Below are 25,587 nucleotides of genomic sequence, written 5' to 3' on the forward strand. Positions count from 1 at the left end.
GTGAAAGGACCTCATAAAGAGTGGAAATTAGTCATGGATGGTGGTGCAGAGCTGTATTCTCAGCACTCAGGAAGCTAAGGCAGGGGAATCGTAAGTTCCAAGCCAGTTCCTAGTCTACATAGTGAGATCTTGTCTTAAAAACAAAACCAATATTGTTAAGCCATAACTCCTAGTTAAACTAATGCCTTTAAAGCTCGTGTACAAATCACTGGGAGTCATCCAGATTGAAAGTGCTGAGAGCTGGGTAAATAGGATTGTGTTTAATGGCTATTTTTGTCTAGAGACAGCCCCTGTGGAATGTCTAACCACACATTTCTGGGTGATTTTTAGCTTGGAAACCAGAATTCTTCATTTCTCACGGTTTTTATTCCTCTACCATTCTTGCCTGGTGGTGAAAGAAGAAAACAGTCAAGAGACACATATCATGGAAAGTAACTTGTGTGAAAATATTAAAAGTAAACACCATGTAGAAAAACAGAAAATACGTCCCACTGAGTCTGAATGTTTCATTTGAGACAGCAGGGCTTCACACTTACTCTTTCCTGAAATAAGATGAAAAAAAAAGAGGACTGTTTTTGTACTATGCAAAGATATCTTCCCTAAAATATAGTCAACAAACACAACATTTTTAAAATGTACCATGACAAAGTACAAGTCTTTCATGATGAATGACTTTTACCAGCATGTGAAGCAGTTAGTAGAAACATACACTTTGGTTTGAAATTCCAAAGTATTTCCTAAACTATATATTTAACTGCCATGTTAAAAAATGTCACAAACACATAAAAACACATCACAATGATAAGTTTGTGTCTTTGCTATAGTTTAATTTTCTCAGCAAAGACTTTTATATCTTTAGGAGGTCCCATTTAGGAAAATCTACTTGAATTATAGCTACATTTCAGTGTGGTTTGAGCTGTCTGGAAGAAACCTTTAGGATGGACGAGTTTTTGAGATTTTCTGCAGTTTCATATGACAGTACAGCAGTCATAATCTTCAAAACATATGATTTCATTGTGGAAATAGTTACACAGTTTTTTTCATGAGTGCTTTAGAATTTCAAAGTCTGATTTATGATCATCCACTATCATTATTTCTTGTCTTTCTTTCAGCAAAACTTTATTTTGCAAGAATAAGAAATTCTTTTAGGGAATGTAGTTATATAGAATAGATTATTTTGTACAACCCTTTGAAGGTAGAGATATGCAATATAAAATGATTTATTATAGAAGTCATGAACATGAAGGAAATCATTTTTGGTTTGCCATCTATAGTGGCTTCATAGTCATATTTATTAGGCACTTTCATGTTTCAGTCTGGATTATTTGTTATGCCATATGAAATTAATGCAGTTCAAAACTGTGATACCCAATAGAAGGCCTCATCATTTCTATGGAGCAGAAGAAGGATGGGATAGGGTTGGTGGTGGGGCATGGGAGAATGGGAAGGAAACTAGGACTGATACTTAAAGTAAGATTGTTTCTAATTTAAGTAAAAAAAAGGGGGAAAATATTATGACTACCCAAAGTTCATAATGTTTTACATAAAGAATGGATTATTCCAAAAAGGGGAAAAAAATTAGGGAACAATAAGGAGTAATCAACTTCAAAAGTCTGTCTTTGCTAAAATACATTAGAACACTTACAGAATGAAAATCTTTCTAATATCTTCTTGACATCATTTATATGTTTTGATTAAATGTTTATTTTACAGAAAATTTATTAGCACGTGGTATGTAGGCATACTTTGAATTATAATGTATACACCCTTGTCATCATCACTCTAACATATGACCGACCCAGTTTTTTCTCCTACCAGCATTGTCTTTATCAGGGTTTCAAAGCACTTTTGGTAATAAACAGCTCCTTACTGATACCCTTGTATTCCAGAGATGTGGTGGTTTGCATCTCTCCCAAATAAACATTTTCTCTTCAGAGAAGTGGTTCTCTAACAGAAATGATGTTGATTGGTCTTTGACAACATCTAGGGGTATTGCTGTGGCCCAACACTGGAGATGCTGCTGCTATCTAGGGACAGAGATCAGGGACCATACTGAATATTGAAAATGGAGTAACTTCTGCAATACATTTGTAAACAGCCCAAAAGGTCAATAGTGCCACTGTTAAAGTAGTATTCTTGAAATAAAATTGTACTCCACAATAGTTTATTAAACTGTAATTTCATTTACTTATGAAAAGTAGCAAAAATCATTTTCAATATTCCCACTCCATTGTCTTAGTATGTGTTCCTCATTCCTTATTTAGCTTTCTGATTTGTTTTCACCAAATGGCATGCTACAGTTGTTCTTCTCCAAAGATTAATTGTATGTGCATGGCTTATTATTTTAAAAAATCAAAACAAAACAAAACCTGCAGTTTACAATGGAAATAGCTTTATTACAGCCCTGGTGGCTTTTTTAATTGCTTTTCTTCAGAATGATTAGATTCATGAAGTGTGGAAAATGCCTCATACATCTGCTCTTTCCTTTCCCTCTGTCTTTCCCTCTTCATACTTTATTTTGATTTTTTATTCTGGCAGAACTCCACTGATTGCAGCCGGAGTCATTGGCGGCCTCTTCATCCTGGTCATCATGGCTCTCACATTTGCGGTATATGTCAGAAGGAAGAGCATCAAAAAGAAACGAGCCCTGAGGAGATTCCTGGAGACAGAGGTAGCTTCTCACTACTGTCTTCATTAACTTGGGGGTTTTCCTTAGGTTTTACAGATCCAAGTGATATTTTGTTTACTAAAACCATTGAAAATGTGGCTTGCTTATGATGAGTTTGTGTGTTTACTTTTGTAAAAAAGTTGGTCAAGATAGAATATAGTATAAAAATAGTTAAGACTGCAGGGTCAGAGCTTGAAGAGAGTAGATTATTTTGGGCTGAACAAATTATTCTTTTGAAAATTAAAATAATAGATTTATTTTTGTTGTGGAAACTCCTATGAGCATCTCTGGGTAGAAGATAGCTCAATAGCAACATAAATAGCGTGTGTCTGAGGAGAAGACATCTCAGTGGTAGAACTAGTAAAATGTTAGAAATAAATATAAATCCCCTGGTTAAAAGTGTAAGCTATATGCATTTTAATTAGCATCATATAAATTGACAGCCAATTATTAATTACATCTGCAATTAAAGGCCGAGTCTTGGAGAGGAACACAAAACTTTTGACACAGTTGATGAGATGCACTTAATATTGTGCATTACATATTAATATTATACCATTTATTAATAAAGTATCAGCATTTTGATTATGTTGTCACACTGGGTTCCTTAGTACGCAGCTGGTCATTTGCACTGGATAGCAGACAAGAGAAAACTGTCGCAGGAGATTTCAGAGAAGCAAAACTTGGAGTCCCATCCTACCTCATTCCTCTGTACACCCATCTGGGTCTGCTTGAAGAATTCAGAGGGATTCTGTGTGTCACTTTGTATGATTTCTTCCTTGTTGTCAAAATGGCAACCTTGTTGTTCTATCCCTCTTAAGACCGCCTGGGGTGGGAATACTCATCCTTTCATAAACACACTGCAAACGGGTTATATCTTAATGCTTTTCCTTGAGAAGCTTCCAACAGAAAATTATTGCATGGCATATGCCAAGGTATATCCCAACTATATTCCACAGACAAACTTAGGTATCGCTTGCCCAAAGTGCTGAAACCTCCTTACCAATTCTTGGGTGTTTTAAAATGATTTTTATGTTAAATTGTTTAGAGAGCCATGTAAGTTATTCATCATAGGACTGGGGAGATACCTCAGTCAGTGAAGTGCTCGCCTTCCATCAATAGAATCCACATAAAAACTGACCTTGGTGTGGTATATGCTTATAATCCCAGAACAGGTACAGATAGATCCCTTGAACTCACTGGTGAGACAGTTTCTTGTCTTTGACACATTAAAAGCCTGTAACAGAGCTGGGCGGTGGTGGCACACGCCTTTAATCCCAGCACTCGGGAGGCAGAGGCAGGTGGATCTCTGTGAGTTCGAGGCCGGGCTGGACCGACAGCCTCCAAAACAATACAGAGAAACCCTGTCTCGTAAACACACACACAAAAAAAAAGCCTGTAACAGAGTATGTCCCCAAAAGTGAAAGTATGAAACCTTAGCTTGTCCTCTGGACTGCCCCCATATACATGTGCACATGTATACACACACAGACACACACACACATACACACACCACAAATCATACGTATTATCTAAAACATCTGCCAATCAACTCCTATAGAGTGGTCTTCCAATGAAGGGAAATCTGTGCTAGAGGGTATTTTTTAATGTAAATTCAATGATTCTGAGATACTTTTACTTGCCTTCAAGGAAATTCTTAGTGAGCTAATTTATGTTTTTATAATGGAAAATGTGAAAATGAGACAATGGTAGATTTGTTGCCAAACTAAACTATTAGGAAACAGACTAATTTTACTAATAACTTTTATCATGCTTTTTGCTAACAGCTTTCCTACCTCTGTACCCACTGAACTTTAGTAGGCCATAATGTTCACAGAAACATTATAATAATAGCCAGACAGGAGGGCCACAGCAAGTTGGCCTTGGAAACAGACGTTTTGAAATACTGTAGTAGGTTTAGACAATTTGAGCAGTAGTAACCTTCAATTAGTTCCTCATGCAGAGAAGAAAACAGACTATTTGTTGTTCATAGTTGAGTTCCTTTTAAATAGAAAAACTGTATTTTTAAAAGTTTATCATTTCTCTTATTTAAGCATGAATTATAACATAAAATTCTATGCAAGGCTTTGGGTGCCTCACAGACTCTGAAGTATAGACAGCAGACTCCTTGATGCAAGAGTGGTGCATTCTAAAACCATGGGATGTCTGAGACTTTAGATAATACTGAATTATAGATTTGTTGTGTTTGTTCTTATGGGTAAATAACTTTGATAGACTTTGATTAATATATTGAATAAGTAAGTTAATTAGAGTTCTATTGATAAAATGAATCAGTTACTTTAATAAAGATTATTTTAAACTGATGATTCTTTTCTGAATTTTTCTATTTATTATTTTCCAAATATAGTAGCTGAAATCTCATAATGGACAATTGTGGTTAAGGGTAACTACCTTAGACACCATCTTGCCTACACCAGTGATTACCCTCCTTCACATGTTTTCTTCCTTCCTTCACTCAAACTCATCAGCTGGATGGTGTCATAACCATGACCTCTACAAATTTCAGCCCAGTTTTACATTATGGCTACACTCAGCCTTCTTCTTGACTAGCTGCTTCCTACTCTAATCATACCCTTTATATTCATCTCACATCTGATGTATTTTATATCCTTATCCTTCTCTCCTTCTGATGCTGACCTTAATCTCTTCACTATTGCAAGTAGCCTCTTAATATCACTCTATTGTCATGACCTCAAGACTGATATTAGTGCATAGCTCTTTTGAAAGCCAGAACTACGAACCCTTCATTCCCACTTGATACTGAACTTCTTTGTGTTCCAAAAGATATTTATAGTACGGCACCAAACTTTATACTCATCTTTCCAGTTAGAATGAGTTCATAACTCACCATCATAAATAGATACCACCTGGTGATCCCCACAAACAATGCATAATTTCAGGCATACTCAGACAGGAATTGAGATTTGTCAATAAACTTTTGTACTTGATGTATTGACTATGAGAAGAATCAGTGTGGTGCTGGCTAGCTATTATCCCCTTCTGATCATGGTAGCTTTTTAGTTATTGTAAATGTTAGTAAGGCACTATTTCTTGTTTTGTTTTAGTTTTGTCTTCTTTTATTTTGTCTTTGTATTTAACATCCCATCTTCTAACCTGAGTGTCTCTAGTAGAATATATACAAAACTTGAATTGATCCAGACAAAAAACATATGTAATAAAAAGGATAGGACTGTGGTTGATATTACAAAACTAGTGTTTGTCAAATAAAAGTATCCTTGTATATTTCCTAAAAGTGTTAGAAAAGAACAGAGGGCAAGAAGCAGAAGTGAATATGCACAAAATGTACATAACCTTACAACTTTGCTTTGCAGCTGGTGGAGCCCTTAACCCCCAGTGGCACAGCACCCAACCAAGCTCAACTACGTATTCTGAAGGAAACAGAACTAAAGAGGGTAAAAGTCCTTGGCTCAGGGGCTTTTGGAACCGTTTATAAGGTAGGTAGGATAAGAAGATTAAAACAGTAGGGCATTGGTGGCACATGCCTTTAATCCCAGCACTTGGGAGGCAGAGGCAGGCGGATCTCTGTGAATTTGAGACCAACCTGATCTACAGAGCAAGTTCCAGGACAGGCTCCAAAACAATACAGAGAAACCCTGTCTCGAAAAACCAAAAAAGAAAAAAAAAAAGGAAAATTAAAACAGTGTTTTTGCCTATTTGATTACATGTATGATTTAGTAGTTATATTGGTAGTTTTAATGTCTTTGTAATTGTGTAAAAAATAACTATATGGGCAAAGATAAGACAAAAGGATAATACCATTAGTTTTCTTTAATTTTTTATTTATTTTACATGCCAATTACAGATCCCCCTCCATTTCCTCTTACTGTTTCTTCCACCTGCGCCCAATCCAATTCCCATCTATTCCTCAGAAACTGTAAGGCCTCCCATGGGAAGTCAAAAAAAGCCTTTTACATTTAGTTGAGGAAGGACCAATCATTAAGTTTTAATGACAGATTTTTCTGGAAAGGGAAAATTTAGCTGGTGGAGTCTGTATGTTTACTTAACTAACTAAATTACAAGCTCAATCCAGAAGCCATCCCAAAATTAACTGTGGTGAAATTTATTTTAATGTTAAATAATGAGATAAATGCTCCTGCGTTAATAGTGAAGCCATTTTGTATCAGTCATTGGTACAATTCATAAAATTTACATCTGCAGCTTACTGTATGTTTCTAATTGATTTGTTATGCCCTTATTTTTATGAACACATGATTAAGGTAGATAGGAGTTTAAGAATTTTACATTTCAAAATGTTCAGTGTTTTCTCTATTTAGAAAGATCATTTAAGTTGATGTTGGTGGTTTGTTCCTAAAATCCAAAACGTGGGAGTCTGAGCATAGGAAAATATTTGAGCTGAAAAGTTTGAAGCCACCCTAGCAATTTAGTGAAAAAATAATTACACTTTAGCAAAACAGTATCTCCAAAACATAAGATAGTGATTTATATATTAAAAAATAATAATGATCATAACACAGACCTAAATTTTCCTTTCCTGGGTATTTGAAAATATTTTCATTGCTATAAAGCCTTGTAAGACACAACTGTGAAAATTTCCCTGTCCCTTTAGTGTGCATATTTTGTACCATTAAATCATTAACTGAGTTTTCAATTTGCATAGATACTACTTTAGGCTGACATTGTCTTTTTAATCTTCAAATTCTTTGCAAGTTCATAGAACAGAAATTACCCTTTATATATACTGAAATTATGCCAGAAAAAGGAGCACAAATTATGTAATTTTATACTTAAGTTTTGAATCTAATTGTGTTCCAATATTTAACAATTTCAATTTGTGTACATTTTAATGAAAATACATACAATTTTTTGGAATAATACATTCATGATTCTAAATTCTATCTTAAATAAAGATGTTGGAAGGAACTAATGGATTCATTACTATCCTACTATCCTACTGCCTGTCTTTTGGTATCACTTTATTACCATATCTGTGCCTTCCAATCATTTGTGTAAAGATTCCCTGCCCCCAACTAGCCTTATGATTCATCTGATAATTGCTTGACTTTTCATAGCTATAGATATTCTGAGGATTTCTGACCTGAATTATAGGAAAGTCAACAGAAAGATGTTAGAACTTCCTTCCCTTGTATTTCAAAATAATTATTTCTACATGTGATATTGACAAAATTAAAGGCACATAGCAAGTGTGTGTTTATCGAAAATTTATTGCAAGTTCTGTAAGTTTACTTGAATTGTATGCTTGAAATATGTGTGCCACATCTATGTTTTAATATCATGCATTATAAGACATACTGTCTTAAGCTATGAAAACTGTTAGTAGACACTTACTTCCTACGTGAAGCTATGCTGTTTCAGCACAAAATATTAGGACCAGTATAGGCACAAGTGTAGTAAAATTCCATGTGTTTTAGTCTATAAATTAATGGCTAAACTTTTTTCAAAAGTGCTACAAATTAATTCACATTGAATTTATATTCCTATTTTAAAACTACAGTTGAGGAGTATTTTAATATTGATGCTGTTTCTTTATAAAGTAACTCCCTATGTGGTTATTTTATTGAATAATGATAAGCATGTTCTCTGCCCTAGATAATATCTCTGATAAAATATAGCCTGGAGTTTTGGGTTCTTACGTTCTCCCAAACCCTACTTCAGTTTGAATACCCTTTTACAAAATTATACCGCAAATAACTTACATTATTTTGCATTTGAGACATACATTTCACTATTGATCCTGCATAAGTCAAACATAACCATAAATTTCATCTGGAAGTTTTAACACACTTTTCTTCACTGTTAATACTATTCAACAGCTCTTGTGTTTGTGTCTTCTTAGGATAATACTAACCCATTTACTTACGCTATGTGTCCAAAGCAAAGACTTTCTTCCTATCACTGTAACCAGTTGACATTGAGAAAGAATATAGGGCTATAACCTATAGGTTCCGCCTTTGTATCTTAAAGTTAAAACTGTTGTTAGTAGTCTTGAGAATCCACCCTGTAATGGCATTTGAATTCTTTTTGGACTATATGCTTTTAAAAATGTCATCCATAAACTAAGCATTCTTATCTGTCCTACCAAAATTATTATCCTCATTTACATGTTTAAATTTACTCAGAAACACTATTATTTAATCTTGACAGTCTACATTTTAATGTCCTAATCTGAAATTATGCAATTATTTTGATAAGAAGACAGAATTGTCAATGGTCAATATAAGTATTTTTTACGTGTACTCAGAGACAAAATTCATTAATATACAGAATTTAATAACATGGATAAATTACTGTGTATTCCATATGTCCTAGAATTTGTCCTTGCTTCCTATTTTCAATATAATAGCTTTTTAAATTTAATTCCTTTTTCATCTGCACTTGAGAAACTTGTTATTTTTCTTTTAAGGAATAATCATGTCATATTGAAGGTGAAAATAAATATCATTTCTACCTAATTATATTTTATAAGGTATTGTTTACATATGGAGTTTTCCATACTTTGTTGCTAAATATAGCTACTCTTCAGTGAGAAATAATAGTTAATGCATCTTGAAATGAAGTTGGTAATGTCTTCCAAATAAGATTTAAATGCTCTATCCTCTGTTAATGCTCTCTTCAATGTACAAATCCTTTTATAAGAAGCAAACAAATTCATCCTAAATGGATATTGAACACTATATAAATAGCAAATATATAATTCGTCTGTTATGAAACTATACCATGAACACATAAAACTTCAGCAAATGCTGAAGAAAATTTCATGACTTATAAGAAATTAGAACTCAGAGCATAATTGGTTGTCTAGTGCCAAATGATCAGGTCTGAATAAGTACATACACCTAACATTATCTATATTGAACAGGTTGTATTTAAAAAATATACACATATATGCTTGCAATAGCAAGTTATGTAAATGAAGACAATGAATTGAAAGAGAATGTGGAGGGGTATATGGGAGGTTTGATGGAAGGAAAGAGAAGTGATAAATGTAATTATATTGTAATTTCTAAGGTGAAATAAAACAAAATTAATGTTTGAATGGCCAAATCAAACTATATTCAACTATATAATATTAGGCAGTCTCAATATAGAATGAATGTGATTTTTTTCCTGAAAGGGTATTTGGGTGCCTGAAGGTGAGACAGTGAAAATTCCTGTGGCTATTAAGATCCTCAATGAGACAACTGGACCCAAAGCCAATGTGGAGTTCATGGATGTAAGTACACAAACAGTCATATTTTTGATAATTGTCAAATAGAGTGCTTGAAAATAAAATAATGAAAAGACCAACCACCTTTCAAAGTTTCTTCTCTGAAAATGTTATAACCTCATACTTTGAATTTAAGGATCCCTGCATGTTATATTTTACCAGTCTGATCATCCCTAGTTGGCAGCTGTATGCCAGGACTGTACTCTCAGATTGCTTTGGGAATACAAAGATAGTTATAAATTCGATGTTGAGTTTCCTATATGAATCAAGCATGTTATATTTTATTTTATTTATAATTTGGATTATAATCAGACAGAAATGCATTTATTAAATGTAGTTAAACCAGTGTCAAAAGTACTGGGTGGTGACTACAGAGAGTCATTCTTGTTTAGATAGTGCTTATAAAGTACTAACTGTTTTAGATAGAATTGACAAAGTATAAGTTGAAAGATGTGTTCTAAATAACTTACAGGTAATATTATACCTCACTTGGATTATAGAACAGATCAAGTTAACCCCAGGTTAGCCCAGCTTTGCAAAGTAGAAGGATGATGCTTTCAATTCACTCAGCTGAGAATGACTAGAAATATTTTCTTACAAAGCAGAGAACATTGGGGATTTACCTGTCTGTTCTACACTGTGGCAAATCCTAATCTCTGCTCTTTTTGATAGGAAATCAGGCATAGATAATTAAGAGAAAACAATATGTGAACAAGTCTGCCTGGGCTCCAGCAAACAAGATAGGGAGCACAATTGATTTTATTAGCATACCTCATTCGCAGAACCACAAGTGTGATAACCACAGAACTGTATTTTGGTAGTCATGTGGCTGCTTTGAAAAACTAATTGGGATGTTTTACTTTTTGTATTATAATTTGTTAAGCAAAAACAATCATGATTAGTGTTTCTCATCAATCGTTCCTATATTTTAACAGGAACTTACCTATACCTAAGTTCTCAAGTGACATTTACACTTTTCCATTTAGATTCATCAACTACAGATGATGGTAAAAGCATCAACTACAGAATAATTTAAAAAGGGCTAAGAAATGAAAGCACTTGATGAGGTCAATCAGAACTTGAAGATTTCCCCCAGCAAAAGTTGTAGATTGAGCTGTTAGGATTTTTAGAGAGTAGGATGGAATAAAATTATATGTGTAGCCTGCTGTTATTTTTTTCACATTGAACACAAGATATCTTACTAGGGATTCTGGAATAGACCCATGTACATTATTTCTCTGTCTTTTAGCATAATGTCTCCAATAATAAGAATGATTTTGATTTTAGGGTGACCTTTACATGAAAGAGGATACAAGAAGCATGTGCACTTTGATTTTTTTTTAAAACAGATTGCTATGTATTCTTAGCCAGTCTTTTTTGAAAGTTCCTTTGCAGGTTTTAAAAAAAACTAAGTATATGACCTTGAGAACTTTGATAATAATGCTAACTATCTTTATGAGGCTATTTTAGCTTAATTTGTTATTAGTTATTACAATTAGTTATTACATATAACAAAATATTTAAATGATAATAAACAAGAATGGTAAAAACATGCAATCCTGGAGAATGGTCTCTGTGTGTATCAGTTGCTAAATAATTGAAATACCACCATTCTTGCCTAACTAGCAACACTTGTATGATAAATATTACTTATACAATAACTAAATTTTTTCCACAAGTTGTTAAAGGTTATTACACTCTCTGCAGCTAAATGTCTGCTTATGTGTTAATATTGACCCAGATCATAGTCATAAACTCAGGAAGGGAATTTTCAAATTAAGTGGAAATTACAAAGAAAAATTACAGTAAATAAAAGGTGAAGGTTCATATATATAAAATCGATAGAAGATCAAACTTGGCCTCCTTGAGCTACAACCAAAGCTTAATTCACAAGAATGCTAATAATCTCTGCTGGAGGCTTGGACAGTCATATTTCCATGGAAACAGTCTGGCAAAAGAGGGTTAAGAGGCTACAAAATAATCATGTAAAAAAGAAGCTCTAAAAACCTCATCATGATTTCGAATGATTATTTGAAAGCTCCTAACCCCATTCATCCACTCCCCTCCCCCTTGATCTGAAGCCTATTCCCATGGAAACAGGAGTAGGGTGGAAGCTTGAAGTCTGAGCTTTCTGTTGAATTTAAGATGAGCCTCTGATTGAGCCATGAAAGGAGTCATTTTCCTAGATAGGTGATGGATTTGGTAACTAACAGACTCGAAAAAATCTGTTCTTTTTTTAAGATAAAAAAATTAAGAATTTCTTTTTTGGTATGCCTTGCTTACTTTTGGATAGAATCTAGAGAATTAACAGCTTCTTGGCTGTTTTGACAAATACAAGTCAGAAATATTTTCTACTATCTCAGTGACTTGTTTTAAACTATTGGAAAGATAGCATTGCACTGATTGAAATCATTTTAATAGGCAAATTGATGTTGAATGCAATTTAAGTAAGTTAGCAAAACTTTCCTGTAAACAAATGGCTACATTCTGTACCTTCACTTGTAGATTATCCACAGTGTTTCAGAGCATTTTAAGTATTTGTAACAGCTCAAAACAAAAGGGAAGGTGCATGTAAGCAAATTGTATGCAAGTTGAGACAAAGGACAGAAATGAAATTACAAGCCATCCAATAATAGTAAAGTAGTATGTTTGATATATGTCTTAGTCTTCATCCTCCCAGAAGCACAAGCTGCTTATGAAATAATTATTTGAGTAGAAGTAATTTATGCTACTTTTGAAAGATTCATCATTACTAGGGTTTGGAAATAAGACAAGACAAAAGCCTGCCACAACGATGCCTGTGGTAATATCTTGCTTGTATAAATAAAATTTGTCTGAAGATCAGAGGATGAAGTTTGCCACTAGCTAATCACAGAGATCAGGAGGTCTGCACATATAGATGGGAATTGAAATGGTTGAGCGGAGAGAAGAAGTGAGATGGCTGGACAGAGACAGGAATTGAGATGGCAGGGCAGAAAAAGGATATAAGCAGGAAGAAACAGGAACTTGCTCTCTTTTTCCACTGGGAAGCTTATGGGGTGAAGGTGGCTTTGGCTTGCTCCTTCTTTCTGATCTCCGAGGATTTTCTTCTAAATATGATTATTTAGACCAATTAGGAACTTCATTTACAGATGCCTGTGGCTCTTTCTATTGGAGAAACTCCATAATCTAGCACTAATTGTTTTATTCAAAGATTAAGAGAATGAAGCCTATATACTATTCTCCTAATTTGCATTGGTTGACAGTTGCTGGGGGGTAATAACAGAACTAGAACCCTTATGCCAGATCCCAAACCATTGGTTAGTGCTTCAGAAGAGAGAGATCCTTAGTATCTTCATGGTTTACCTATTGAGGATGGCAGAACAAGGCTGTAATGGCAAGGAAAACCAACCAGTAGGCAAAAAGAAGTGTGTGGACATCAGCTGTTGCAGCAACATGATCAAGTGTTTGTGAGAGCTTTAAAACAAAAGTGAGGTCATCTGAAAGCATACCATTCGTATCTTTTACGTGCCAATGTCTGTGTGAATTTCTTTTTATGTGTGTATGTGCTTTTTTACATATCGTTGAATTTTAAGAAGGTAAAACTTACAAAGATAATGGAAACTATGAACACCTATTAAACATTAGACTCCTTTACACTTATGCTGTTTACATCTACAGCAGAATATTCCACATTTTGTAATGATATGGACAAACATTTTACATGTATATGCATACATATGCATATTTTACTGGTTATTATAACAAAAAAACACTGCAGCTTAATAATTGAAACTAATCACCAACAACTAACACCTCTATTGATATACAAGGACAAAGAAAAGACTCTTTTATTCTCTTTAAAATTTTCCCACAAGCAGAAAGTAAATCAGGGGCAGACAGTATTCTATCAAATGTTTCACTAAAAGCAGCGGAAGGAGAATTTGGTCACAGGGCTGCTACTTAGCTCGCCTGAACATGTCTAATGGATTCATAATGACAATAATAACATGCTGCTATTGAATGGCCCGTGCATTCTTCATTCCCATAAAGGAATATCACATTGAATGACATTAAGGAAATGACTCTAAAGGTCTCCCATCATAAGAAGGATGCCTGCATTTATAGACACTTCTAATTTTTGTTTCAAGTAGCACAATTTCTCTTGGAAAACGCAAGCTGCTAGGAAGTTTATTTGGGGTTTTTTGTTGTTGGTATTTGGTTGGGTTTTCTTTTATTCTTTTTTTGAAAAATACATCAAAAGGTGTAGAAGATACATATACCCAAGAAAAGAGTACCGCAACATGGGTGAGATTGTTGATTTGTCTGAGTGTCCATTACTCTATGTTTTCCTGAGATATATAAGCTCATTATCTGTTGAGATTGTTTTAAAATCTTTTAAGTAAATTACTTGTTTTCTCAAAAAATAAACTGGGAATGAAATAAATTGTATAATTATGCTAAATTCTAGGTATGGGCTTCCAGTGCTGGCTCAGAGCATCTATGAATCTGCTTAGCTCCAGGCTGAGCTTTCCCATGCTCCATTTACAATACAGTTCATGGTCAGGTGATTCGGGAAAAGGGGTTTCTTGTGACCTGACTGCGTATGTGAATTGCATCATTTGTGGGGGAAAAATCATTTTCTTTTTGCTGTGCCACAAGGACTTTTATTTATCTTACCCAACTTTCATTTTGGTATTTTATTGAAGTAATATTCACATGATGTGATCCTCGGAATCTTGAAGGGGGTAAATTCTTCCAACTCTAATTGATGTCATTATGTGAGTTGGATGAGAAACATGTAATCCATTCAGATTATAGCTACCTTGCAAAATTATGGGAAAGTTTTTGGTTCTGTTTTCTCACATTACAAAATTTCCTTTGTGTGACTATGTATGATGACTTTTAGGTTTTTATCACATTAACAATTTATTCTTTAAGACTCACATTGTGTGATACAATTACATATTTGACCATATAAATTTGGTCATTTTGTATATATTTGGTCATTAATGCAATTAGTACATTTTAGAAATAAACACTCCAGAACTACTTTTGAAGCCCCATATTTAGGGATGATCTTCCAAAGTCAGTTAAAAGCTATTATTGTCCTTACGAAAAAATATAAATTAAAATAAAAATATTTTTAAAGTTCTGGAAATTGTCTTTATCATAAGAATGAAATGACGTCTTCCAAAAGAGAATATATAACTCTATTTGAAGTAGCAGTTTGTCTTACAAAATCCTATTTTAAAAAAATTATCTTGGTGACTAAATAAACTGATTCTATTATAGCTTATCTTATTGGGTCTTACTCAGTAGAAATACCACATGTGAAGTCTATTTTGTAGCCTGTTCATTTACTTCACAATGTCTTCCTGTGTCTCAGTGGCTCTAACTGCCACTTAGCCTCACCTCTCTCGACATCCTTAAGCATTATGGCCTGTCAATTTGATTACCTTCCTACACCCATCTTCAATCTCCCTGCTTCTTGGAACTATGCTAGCAATAGGCAAGCCTGAAAATAGTGAAACTTTCAGTGCCTGGATGTAGACCTCTTTTCACTATACATATTTGCCTCAGATTACCTTCCAAAATGATCAAATTCTATCTCATCTCCGTACGAATATGACCTCATCCATGTCTTTGATATGGCTCCTTATAATTGTAAGGATTGCTCAATGTCAACACATGCCAAAGTTTTCTTTGTGTTGGGAGCTCGGATTTGTATTTGCTGATTCTAATCTTTCTAACAGAAAACACAATACAGGACCATGGTTAAGAAATGCATCCTGATATAGTTCTTTTGTCTAAAAGATTTTTGCCTACATATTAGAGACATGTTATTTTTCCTCTGTTCAAGCATAACTGAGTTTTAATTCCCAATTTGTGTCATAAGTTTGGCATATTATAATTGAATCATTTTTCTTAGTTTCATATTGTCAATCCCTAATCTATTTCTATAAATCAGTTTAATTGTGATTTTTGAATCCATAGCATAAAAGAGATCCCAAGAAACGCCCTTGCCCTTGATTCTGTGGAAAGGACTAGTGTGTTCTCTAAAGGCTTTTTTGTGGGCCAACAAATGAAGTGTGCTGGCGACTCATCCTGGTTCCATCTGAGGACGTTGGCTAGGGATCCTCTGAAAGATGTACTTGAATATTCTCATTTTAATTTGATAGGTTTCATTTTTAATCATCTTGGTTCTAATTGCTTGAATCATCTGTAGTAATTTTTGCATCAGGACTGTTCTTCCACTAAAATTTTATTTTTTACCTGTCTTTTTTCCTTCTGTTCTGATAGCAATAAACATGCAAGGATGGGTCCAGCTAAAAAAGAAAAAAAAAGTTGAAAGTGTTGCAGATTTTGACACAAATAAATTGGAAAAATATAATTTATTGTTGTCACTATAAATCATTGTCAGTAACAGTTAACTGGATTCAGTTGCTCCCAAATCCTGAGCCTTAAAAATTGCCTTAAGGGGTACTGAAGGGTTTGACACTAGATAAAGTACTTGACAAGTTTTATATTCCAACTGGCTTATTTTATCTCCTGAATCACCCGAAAGGGACTCCCCAAATCCAAAGCAGGCTGTTCTTTGTAAATCTTAACATGTAGCTTCATAAGCTTTTTGTTCTCAAGAACATTTCTTGAATTTGTGTAAATGAGGGAAAATGTCTCAAGAGCTCATAGTCTACTATATCAGAATTTAAATTTTCCAGCTCTCCCAAGTCTATAACTTGGTGAATTTTATAACTGATTAAGAGGATTGTTACCTTCATACAGGGAAGAAAGAGAATCACACTATCATGTGCTGTTTCTGAGTCTAATCTAAACAGTATTTTGTAATTATGATAACTTAGAAAAAATCCCTTCAGTTTGACTGTCACACCAGGAGACACCATTTATGATACTGTACGCTCATAAATTACAACTGTGTAGGCTGCTGAAATGACTCATTGGTAAAGGCTTGTCTTGCAATTATGAAGACCTGAACTTGGCCCCCAGAAACCACATCAAGCCAGTTTGGTGACATACTATTAATACTAGCACTGGCAGTGAGAAGGGGAGACAGACAGATGCCTGGGGATTGATGGTCAGTCAGCCTATCCCACTTAGCTGCTCCAGACCAATGAATTACTCTACTGTTAAAACATGATTCAGGACACCTGAAAAATATCCCTGAGGTTAACCTTTGGCATCTATATTCAGGTATGTCTCTCTGTCTCTCTGTCTCTCTGTCTCTCTTTCACACACACACACACACATGGAGTGGGCAGGAAAGTGAGAATATTTGCTCATGGGCCAAAAATATCTCCAGCAAATAATTTCAGAAATATCAAGCCTTATTGATGATCTGTTTATATATTCAAAAAACATAAAGTAATTTCACACAAAAAGGCCATTTGCAAAAGTTTTGGTATGCATTATATACCTAATAGTATCTTAGTTGTTCATAGGAAAGCAATTTGGTCCTAGAAAGAATTACAAGCAAGGTTGGGATACATGAAATGGTATATACATATGTGTGTGTGTGTGTGTGTGTGTGTGTGTGTGTGTGTGTGTATACATCAACTTACTAGAGTGGATATATATTTATTTACTGTGATATGTAAAAAATGATAACTATTTCCTGCCACATTCCCTGTACATGTGCCTTTGCAAATCAAGATACCATGGAATATCCACTGATTAGAATAAACATGTTGGGGTTTTGCTGTTACTACAAAAGTGAGCCCTTAACAAGGATGTCTCCAACTTTTTCCAAAGTCATCAAAATAATTCTCCGTCCTACTTCACTTTAATGCTTTATCTTGTCAGATGCATCCCTCTTACCAGAGCCCAGACTGTTACAACGCTAGCCAGTAGAGGGTGGAGTAACTTTCACCCAGTTGCATAGAATTTGTCAACACCAGTTTGCTTTCCTGACTCAGATGAAGATCAGAAAGGTAGCTAGGGATCTTAAACTTATCTTCTCATTCAACAAAAGTAGTAAGTAATCCTGAATCATGTGAGAAGTGACTGTCACCTAGATATTAGACTGACAAGGACAAATTTTCATACAGTCCTGTTTGTATTCTAATTCCTACCCACATTTTAAACTGTAACACATAATCCTTATAGTGAAGCTTGGCCAGATACGTGAATCTTCCTTTCTAAGCCCTGCTAATGGCCTTGTCTGTCATATCCTTCTTGGTTGTTATTATTCCATGGGAAATTTTATGTCACTCACTATTCCACACAGATGAGAAAATCAATGTGTATGTAGCTTTAAAAAATGTATTGGGTTCACAATATTCCCTAAACAGTTCAGTTTCATCTCATCGACTGTTCTTATCATAGTTACTATCAACTCCATACTTCTTTAATTATTCAAATAATAACTTAGCCTACATATAATATATAGTTTAAACTTCTTGTCCAGGAAGGAATAGACATCAATTTTTTAAAAAATGTGTCTAAATGGCCTTGCAGTTCCATGGAACTGTGATGCACCTACTGTTTACAGCTGACATGTATCAGCAGTCATGGTAGGAACAAAAAAAAAGAATTATTTCTGAAGCAGTAAATTTAGGAAACCCATTTTTCCTAAAAGTGATCAGTGAGGGCCCTTCATCTCAAAACTACTTAGGGCACCTGTAGTGAGCTTTGCTACTGTAATTTTATCTAGGGTTTTGATCCACTTACAAATTTAATCTAACAGCCCTGAACTCAACTATTCCATTATCTGCTAGAAAATAATTAGAAGTTATAAGCAGAAGTCTGCATACATGCAGCTCCTTGGGAGTCCCTAAGCTCATTGAATGGAAGAGTTTGACGGATATTGGTCAGCTGATATTGGCCCATCGCTAATAATAGCTGAAAATGCTGCTTAGCTAGGTGAGAAAGTTAACTTCAGGAAAATGAAAATGAAGCATTTGGGATTTATCTTCAAAGATGAGTTTCCCTTCTGCATTTGGTTTCTGGTAAGGAAGTAGCCAAGGGAGCCAGTTATATTTTTTCCTTTTTACATTTTCTCTCTATTATTTTTGACAATTATAATTAAGATCTATGGCCCACTTGGCTTAGCTCTGTTGACTGTAATTTTCCCTTATCCTTACAAAGAAATGTAAGTAAATCAGGAACCATTTTGTTATAATCCATGCCAATAATACGTAAATCAGTTCAGTATATTAAAAAAAAGTCAGCTCTAGTCACCATGTAGAAACTATAGGAAATATTATAGGAAACATACAAGCATATTGACAAGAGTGCAGACACTAGGAGTTTGTTTATAAAATCAGGAAATTGTTATTGCTATATACTTAAAACAGAGTCAAGGTCTTGTAATATAAAATCACTTCTAATCTTGTAACATCCATTCATTTAATGAACACATCACTATACTGTCAGGAAAGAAAGGGTGTTTTTATATTGGATAGAGAGATGCTTTAAAATGTAAGGTTCCCTAGTTTTCACATAGTGCTAACTTAAAAAGAGAGCAAAGTTCCTCTTTTGTCTCATTTTCCGTTAAATTTATAATGCATTGCTAGACAATAAACAGATACTATTTTATCATTCTTTAATTGGAGATATGTTATTTTTGCATCCTTAACAAGATGTAAAATGTTTTTTGGTTGACAGCTATTTAACATATTCTAATCTTCATAATAGCATGCCCTATGTAGGAAAGATTTGTTTTGTGTTTGGAAAAGTAAAATATGTTAACTTCATTCATTTTCAGTATATATTGTATGAAGTGTCTGATATATACACAGTTCTTTGTTATCTATGTAAATCAAAGGGTTGTAAAGATAAGGAGCATAGCATGGCTCTAACTTTAATGAAGGAGAATTTTAGATAACAAAGCCATGGCTCATCAGGATAGAACCAAGATTATGTCTATGTATAAGCATATGGGTGCATCTGTGTGTATCAGTGACCTGAACATTTGTGCACATGTGTATCTAGTGAGGGCTAGCATTGACTGCAACTGTCTTCCTTGATGGTTCTCCATTTCATTTATTGAGGCAGGATCTCTCTCTGAACCTGTATCTTGCCAAATCTAGCTAATCTGGCATCTCAGTTTGCTCTGAAGACCCTTGCCTCTGTCTCTCAAACTGCCAGGGTTTTAGGCAGTTGCCACATCTACTGGCTTCTTATATGAGTTCAGGGACCCAAACTATGGATCTTACACTTGTGCAGCCAGCCTCATAGGCACTGTGTCATGTCCTCGGCTCTACTGCGTAGATGCTAAGGATTCTGCTGCTTCGTCTTTTATACATAATCATCTCTAATAACATTATAGCTTTGATATATATTCCTTAGACCTATATTATCAACAAGTTTATTAGGGAAAAGTCAAGTCTCTGTTTAGCATACTAATTGTCATTGGAAATAACTACCTACTGGGGAAGATCACTGGTTTGCAAAAACCATTACTTTATTCCTTTTCAATCTAGCTATACTCTCTTGTTACTTCTGCACATCTTTAGTAATTTTCTGTATAGCACATTTATATTTATGGGCTTTGTGAGTATGCACAACTGTTAGGAAAATAGCATTCCTGTTTACAAATGGGAATTGAAATATTTATAAACAGTTCAGATACAGTTCTGCTGGCAGAATTTTCTAACTGAAGTGTAGTAACGGACTTTCCTAATGAGGCATACCATCTTTGTGCTGCTTCAGAAGTGAACAAAATTGTTATTATAGATTATCACTCTGCAATTTAATGATTCATCCACTGTCCAGAGATATTCACCCACCATCTGTGACTAAAATTTAATTAATTCCATTCAACATCTTGTTGACATCTGTAAGAGTTTTTCATCGTGAACAATTTTTGTCTATTTAAATCTTTTAATGATATATTATAAGTACTAGAGTAAAGATCTATTAGGTAGAGGTAATGAATTGAGAGTGTATGTTTAGATATCTTAGTCTAAATTCTGCATCTACAACCTGAATTCTAGAAGTCCAATGGGCAGCACTTATGAGTTTGAAAATTAAAATAATAGGAAGTCACTGATCTAATGTTTATGACAAAAAGTAAATTTTTATATGTTGTCTATTATAGGAATATAAAATAGTCTTCTTTCTAAATCTGATACATTCTAGTACATATAATATTTATATATTTTGTATAATATATTTAATATTTCTATGAAAATGTATATCCACTGTCCATAATTGTATGAAAAAAGCATGTATTCATTCTCCATGCATAACTCCATTTTGAGTCATGTTCCATTCAGAATGGTACACTGTTAGACAAGGCATAAAATTGAGAATGATAACATCAAATCCAATATCTGTAAAACTCCTAAGAGAAAATTAATTCTAGAATGTTTACCAGGAGGTTGATTGGCTTCCAGTGATGTCCTATTTAGCTTTACCAACATGAGACAATCTTAAGACATCTAAGAGGAAAGCTTCAACTGAGAAATTGCCTAGATCAGACTGTGCTGTAGAGGATTGTATGAGGTATGAATTGATGAGGTGTAGCATAGTACACTATGGATGTGACCAGTATCTGGGCTGGTGGTCCTGAGCTGGGTAAGGAAGCTAGGAGGAACCTGAGGGAGCTGAAGATAGCCAGTAGGCAGCGTTATCCTATGGTTACTTCTTCAATCTCGTAATTGAGTTCCTTCCCTTATTGCCTCACTGAAAGGAGTTAACATGGAAATGTGAGCAAAATAAACTTCCTTCTCTGTATTGTTTTCAGTCAGAACACTTCATCAGATCAGCATAAAAAGGACTATAACAGGAGGTTAGGACTGTGTAGCCAGGCAGTGAAGGTGCACAGCACTCAGTGAATTTGATACCACCCTGGTCTACAAAGCAAGTCCCAAGCCAGCCAGGACTGTTACACAGAGAAACTAGGTCTCTAAATAAATAAATACACAAATAAATAAAATCACATCAACTGGGCACATTTTGCATAATTGTGGGACTTCTACATCCCTGTTCAGTTACAAAAAAAGCCTTGTCTCTGATTATCCTTCCATCTTCTTCCCATAAATTTGGCAATGCATCATTTCCTAGGCATAGTGAATGTGCTATTCAGAACAGTCCCCTAATACAATTAATACGTATCTCCTTCTAAAGTTTATGCCCTAGCGTTCATTTCTAATCAATGAACTGTGTAACCCTTCTTAGCTTTGATTAACTTGAACTTCTTAAAATGAATCAGAGGAACAAGGAAAGAAACAGTTTTGAGATGTCTTTTCACTGTGATCCGGGTATGTTGAATGAGTTTACATCCATTCATTATGTTAATAAAGCAAAGTGTGAGGTAGTAGAGGGGCTTGTGTATTTAATTCCAACTTTAATTTAGAAAGGGGAAGCTTTTAAGGTATTCCTGCTAATAACTCAAGACATTTTCAACACCTCAAATGAAATGCATACCAGACAACACATTGTTGGTTCAAGGTTAACAGTTAGCCAATCAAAATGTGATGAAAGACAGTTCTGGTATTTAGATCACCCAAGGACTCTGTTTAAAGATATGTATTTGCCAACTATGACATTTTCTGCACCATGATTCTATGTTATTCACCATTGTTTTGGTCATGAGATATTATATTACAAATCTCTTATATAATGAAGTTAAGACTGAATGTAAATATGGTACACCTAAACTGTTTGACTTACAAATCAGCATTGGATCATCATGTATTCATAAATGATGAGCATTGAATGGTTATTGAGAGATATTTATTATTTGGGTTTGTCCTTATCAAGTTTGTAGAATTAGGAATACATGATTATTTAATAAGGGGCAGCTGCATGATTTTAAGGTAACATTTTTCTGGAAGTAAAAACAAAATCAGTATAATCATTTTAAGAGAAACAAACACAAAACAAAGAATAGCTAGAAACTCAATTAGGATTGGGATAAATCCCATGACCCTCTATGCTTGAATAAACTGCCTCTCAAATTATATTTCTCTCGGGGTGTTGATTGCTATGATAACACCTTACAGAAAGTAATAACATATTTACATCCCATCACTGATAAGTGGCATTTTTAATTTGCCATTGCAACATCAACTGACCTTATATATTAGACCACAGGCTTGATCTACAGAGTGTCAAAAAGAAAATACAATTTTTTAAAAGTCATGTATAGTTTCAGGGCCTAGAATTTATTTTAAAATAACATGAGGCCTTCCAAACTGGTTTAAAAACAACAAGGAGATTAAATACATTCTCTTGAACAATTTAAATAAGTCAGAGGGTCCACATGGCAAGTATATTTGCCTCATGTGGGACCTGGAACTAGGAAATTCATAGCTTGGTGGACTTCTGTCCCTTCAGTATCTGTCTAGCCTGTGTAAAGATCCCCACTCAATTGTAAAGATAGAATAATAATTGAAGCAAAGATTCTCTGGCCTCTGTTGCAATCATGTGAATTTTTATACCAAATAAAAAGGCACTGTCCTATTTTCAAACAAGTGGATACTAGCAGCCTAACAGTTTCATCATGTTGTTCATGGAGCATTTCTGATCCAGCACAAAAGCCAAATGATGTTCATGATTTTACCAGAAACTGGATGGCTTGTTTTCCATTCTCTCATATGTGTACAGTCATAAGGTATTAATTAAGACATTTATATTCATAAGTAGACATCTACACATTTCAGTGACATGTTTAAAAATTACTATGGATTTGAGTTTGTCTGCTTGGTTGGTTGGTTGATTATTTTTTTTATTTTTGTTGTTTTGTATTTATTTATCACTAGCTTTAACAAAATACAGCATCAAATTGGTCCTCACAATGTTCCTGTGTGGCAACAAAATTATACTAGGTACAGATGAGGCACAGCATTAACAAAATAGAATTACTTGTGTGAAAAAGAAAAAACAAGTTTGTCACCCACCGTTAAACCTTTAAAAATTATTTTCTACCTTTTGTAACAGAAAATTTTACTGAGATTCCTCCTTGCTTTAACAGAGTAGTATATAGATGTGTTTTATAAGTATACACATTTATGCTCACTGACTATATATAAAATACATAGTAATATAAGGCTTATAATATTGTTTTAAACATCCTTTTGCTCCTGCGTATCTTCTTGGGGCTTGCTTCCTAAATATTACTTCCTAAGCTGGTATTTCTCTTATTGATCTTTATGTTTCTGAAGTTATACTTGATTCATTGATTTTAATTTTAACTAGCTATTCAAAATTACATGGTAATGTTCTTGGTTCATTGTCTGCACTTTTCACTTATATTCCATATATAATACTTGTATTATACTTTCAGTCTATATGACAGCTTGTTTTTCAGTATACTGCTGTGTAAGTTTTGTCCACTGAACATAATTATCATGTTAGAATTTAGTTTCTTAGCTCTATGTCCCTTAATCTTTGTCTTTCTAAATTGTATGTCAAAAATACCTTTCATTGAATACTTCAGGAAATCTTCAGTTACTCTTTTCTGTTCTCTAACCTGAGAGAACTGTCTCCTTACGAATTCCACTCTTGTGCTACAATGGGAGACTAAGTTAGAAACTTGCCTGTGATTTTAGGATCTAGTTTCCTACTGTGTTTGTTATGCAGAACTGGGATTCGCCTCTCAGTGGCTTCAATCCTTCTTCTCCTGGGTACCTTCTATTACTATTCTTGTCTAGGTTTTTGCTTTAGTTGAAGTATACCTATGCCTTAAGTAGGTGAAGTTTCATTTGAAAAATTAGTAAATATGACATTAGAGTAACAGCAAGATAGATGAGAGCTCTGTATTCTACCAAGACATTAGGAAGACTGAATCAAAAAGTCTGAATGTAATCAGGTTCCAACCTCTCTTTATGATGTGGGACTGGTAACAGAGCAGTTTGTTGGCTTAGCCAGAGGGTATGAACTTGCTAAGCATTGCTGCCTGGGGTTCAGCTATCAGCAATGGAGAGCCATTGTCCTGTAAGCATATGAATGGTGCTTGAGGTTTAAGTGGGCAACTGAGTGCAAGTATTTGATCATGCCTTTCAAGAGTTCAGGCATATGTGCCAGCTAGACTCTAATTTTCTCTTGGAAAGGACTTTATTTAGAAAGGTTATTATCATTTTGAGGCTTAAAGATCATGGATGATCAACCATGTTCTGAGCCTATGCTGGGTAGATTGCACTATGTGTCTTCACATCTACACTAATAGGACTCCACATCCCTAGTGTCTGTAGGAAACTCCTTCCTCTGTCTGTATCTATGCAGAGCCCTCTACATAAAAGTGGACCACAATGTTCACGATAGAGGAGAAATATCCTCCATGGTCACTTACCTTTTCACACCAGAATCTACCCATTGTCTGCAGGCAAATTTTGATACCTAACTATCAAATCATTTATAAATGCCTCAAGTAATTTGGGTCACTATCGTTTACTTTAAAAATAAAAAATAAACAAGACCTTTATGTTATCCCACTCAGTGTTAGCATCCCCAGCATCCCTAAATAAAGTGTTTATTTTGTTCAGTTTCTACATTGAAATTCAATTGGGTTCCTGTGAAGATGGAGAGGAACAATCAAGGGCTACTATGAACTTGCAGACAACAGGTCCCCTAAGTTGGATCTTAATGAGATTTAAATTAATATTATATTTTGTGGAACCATCTTCAACTTCAACTACTGGGAGGACTGTCTTCTTCAGATTTTCTCTCGTATTAAATGAACTTTTCATTTCTGACATCTCCTTTTCAGCAGTTGGCATTTTGATTTAATGTCATTTTCGCTACTTAT

The 25,587-nt window shown here is 34.4% G+C and overlaps 1 protein-coding gene across 4 annotated transcripts in view; it reads left to right on the top strand.

Annotated features, from left to right (window-relative positions):
- The window catches only part of Erbb4 (erb-b2 receptor tyrosine kinase 4), a 1,016,453-nt gene that overhangs the window by 787,733 nt on the left and 203,133 nt on the right, over positions 1 to 25,587 (top strand). For all 4 annotated transcript variants that reach the window (XM_005070538.4, XM_005070537.4, XM_005070539.4 and 1 more), the window contains exons 17-19: positions 2,539 to 2,671; positions 6,022 to 6,144; positions 9,804 to 9,902. In XM_005070538.4, coding sequence (XP_005070595.1) covers positions 2,539 to 2,671; positions 6,022 to 6,144; positions 9,804 to 9,902 — 355 coding nt within the window. The remainder of the gene's footprint in view (positions 1 to 2,538; positions 2,672 to 6,021; positions 6,145 to 9,803; positions 9,903 to 25,587) is intronic.

The sequence above is a fragment of the Mesocricetus auratus genome, unplaced genomic scaffold, assembly GCF_017639785.1.
Source record: "Mesocricetus auratus isolate SY011 unplaced genomic scaffold, BCM_Maur_2.0 Super-Scaffold_100010, whole genome shotgun sequence".
Classification (NCBI taxonomy): Eukaryota; Metazoa; Chordata; class Mammalia; order Rodentia; family Cricetidae; genus Mesocricetus; species Mesocricetus auratus.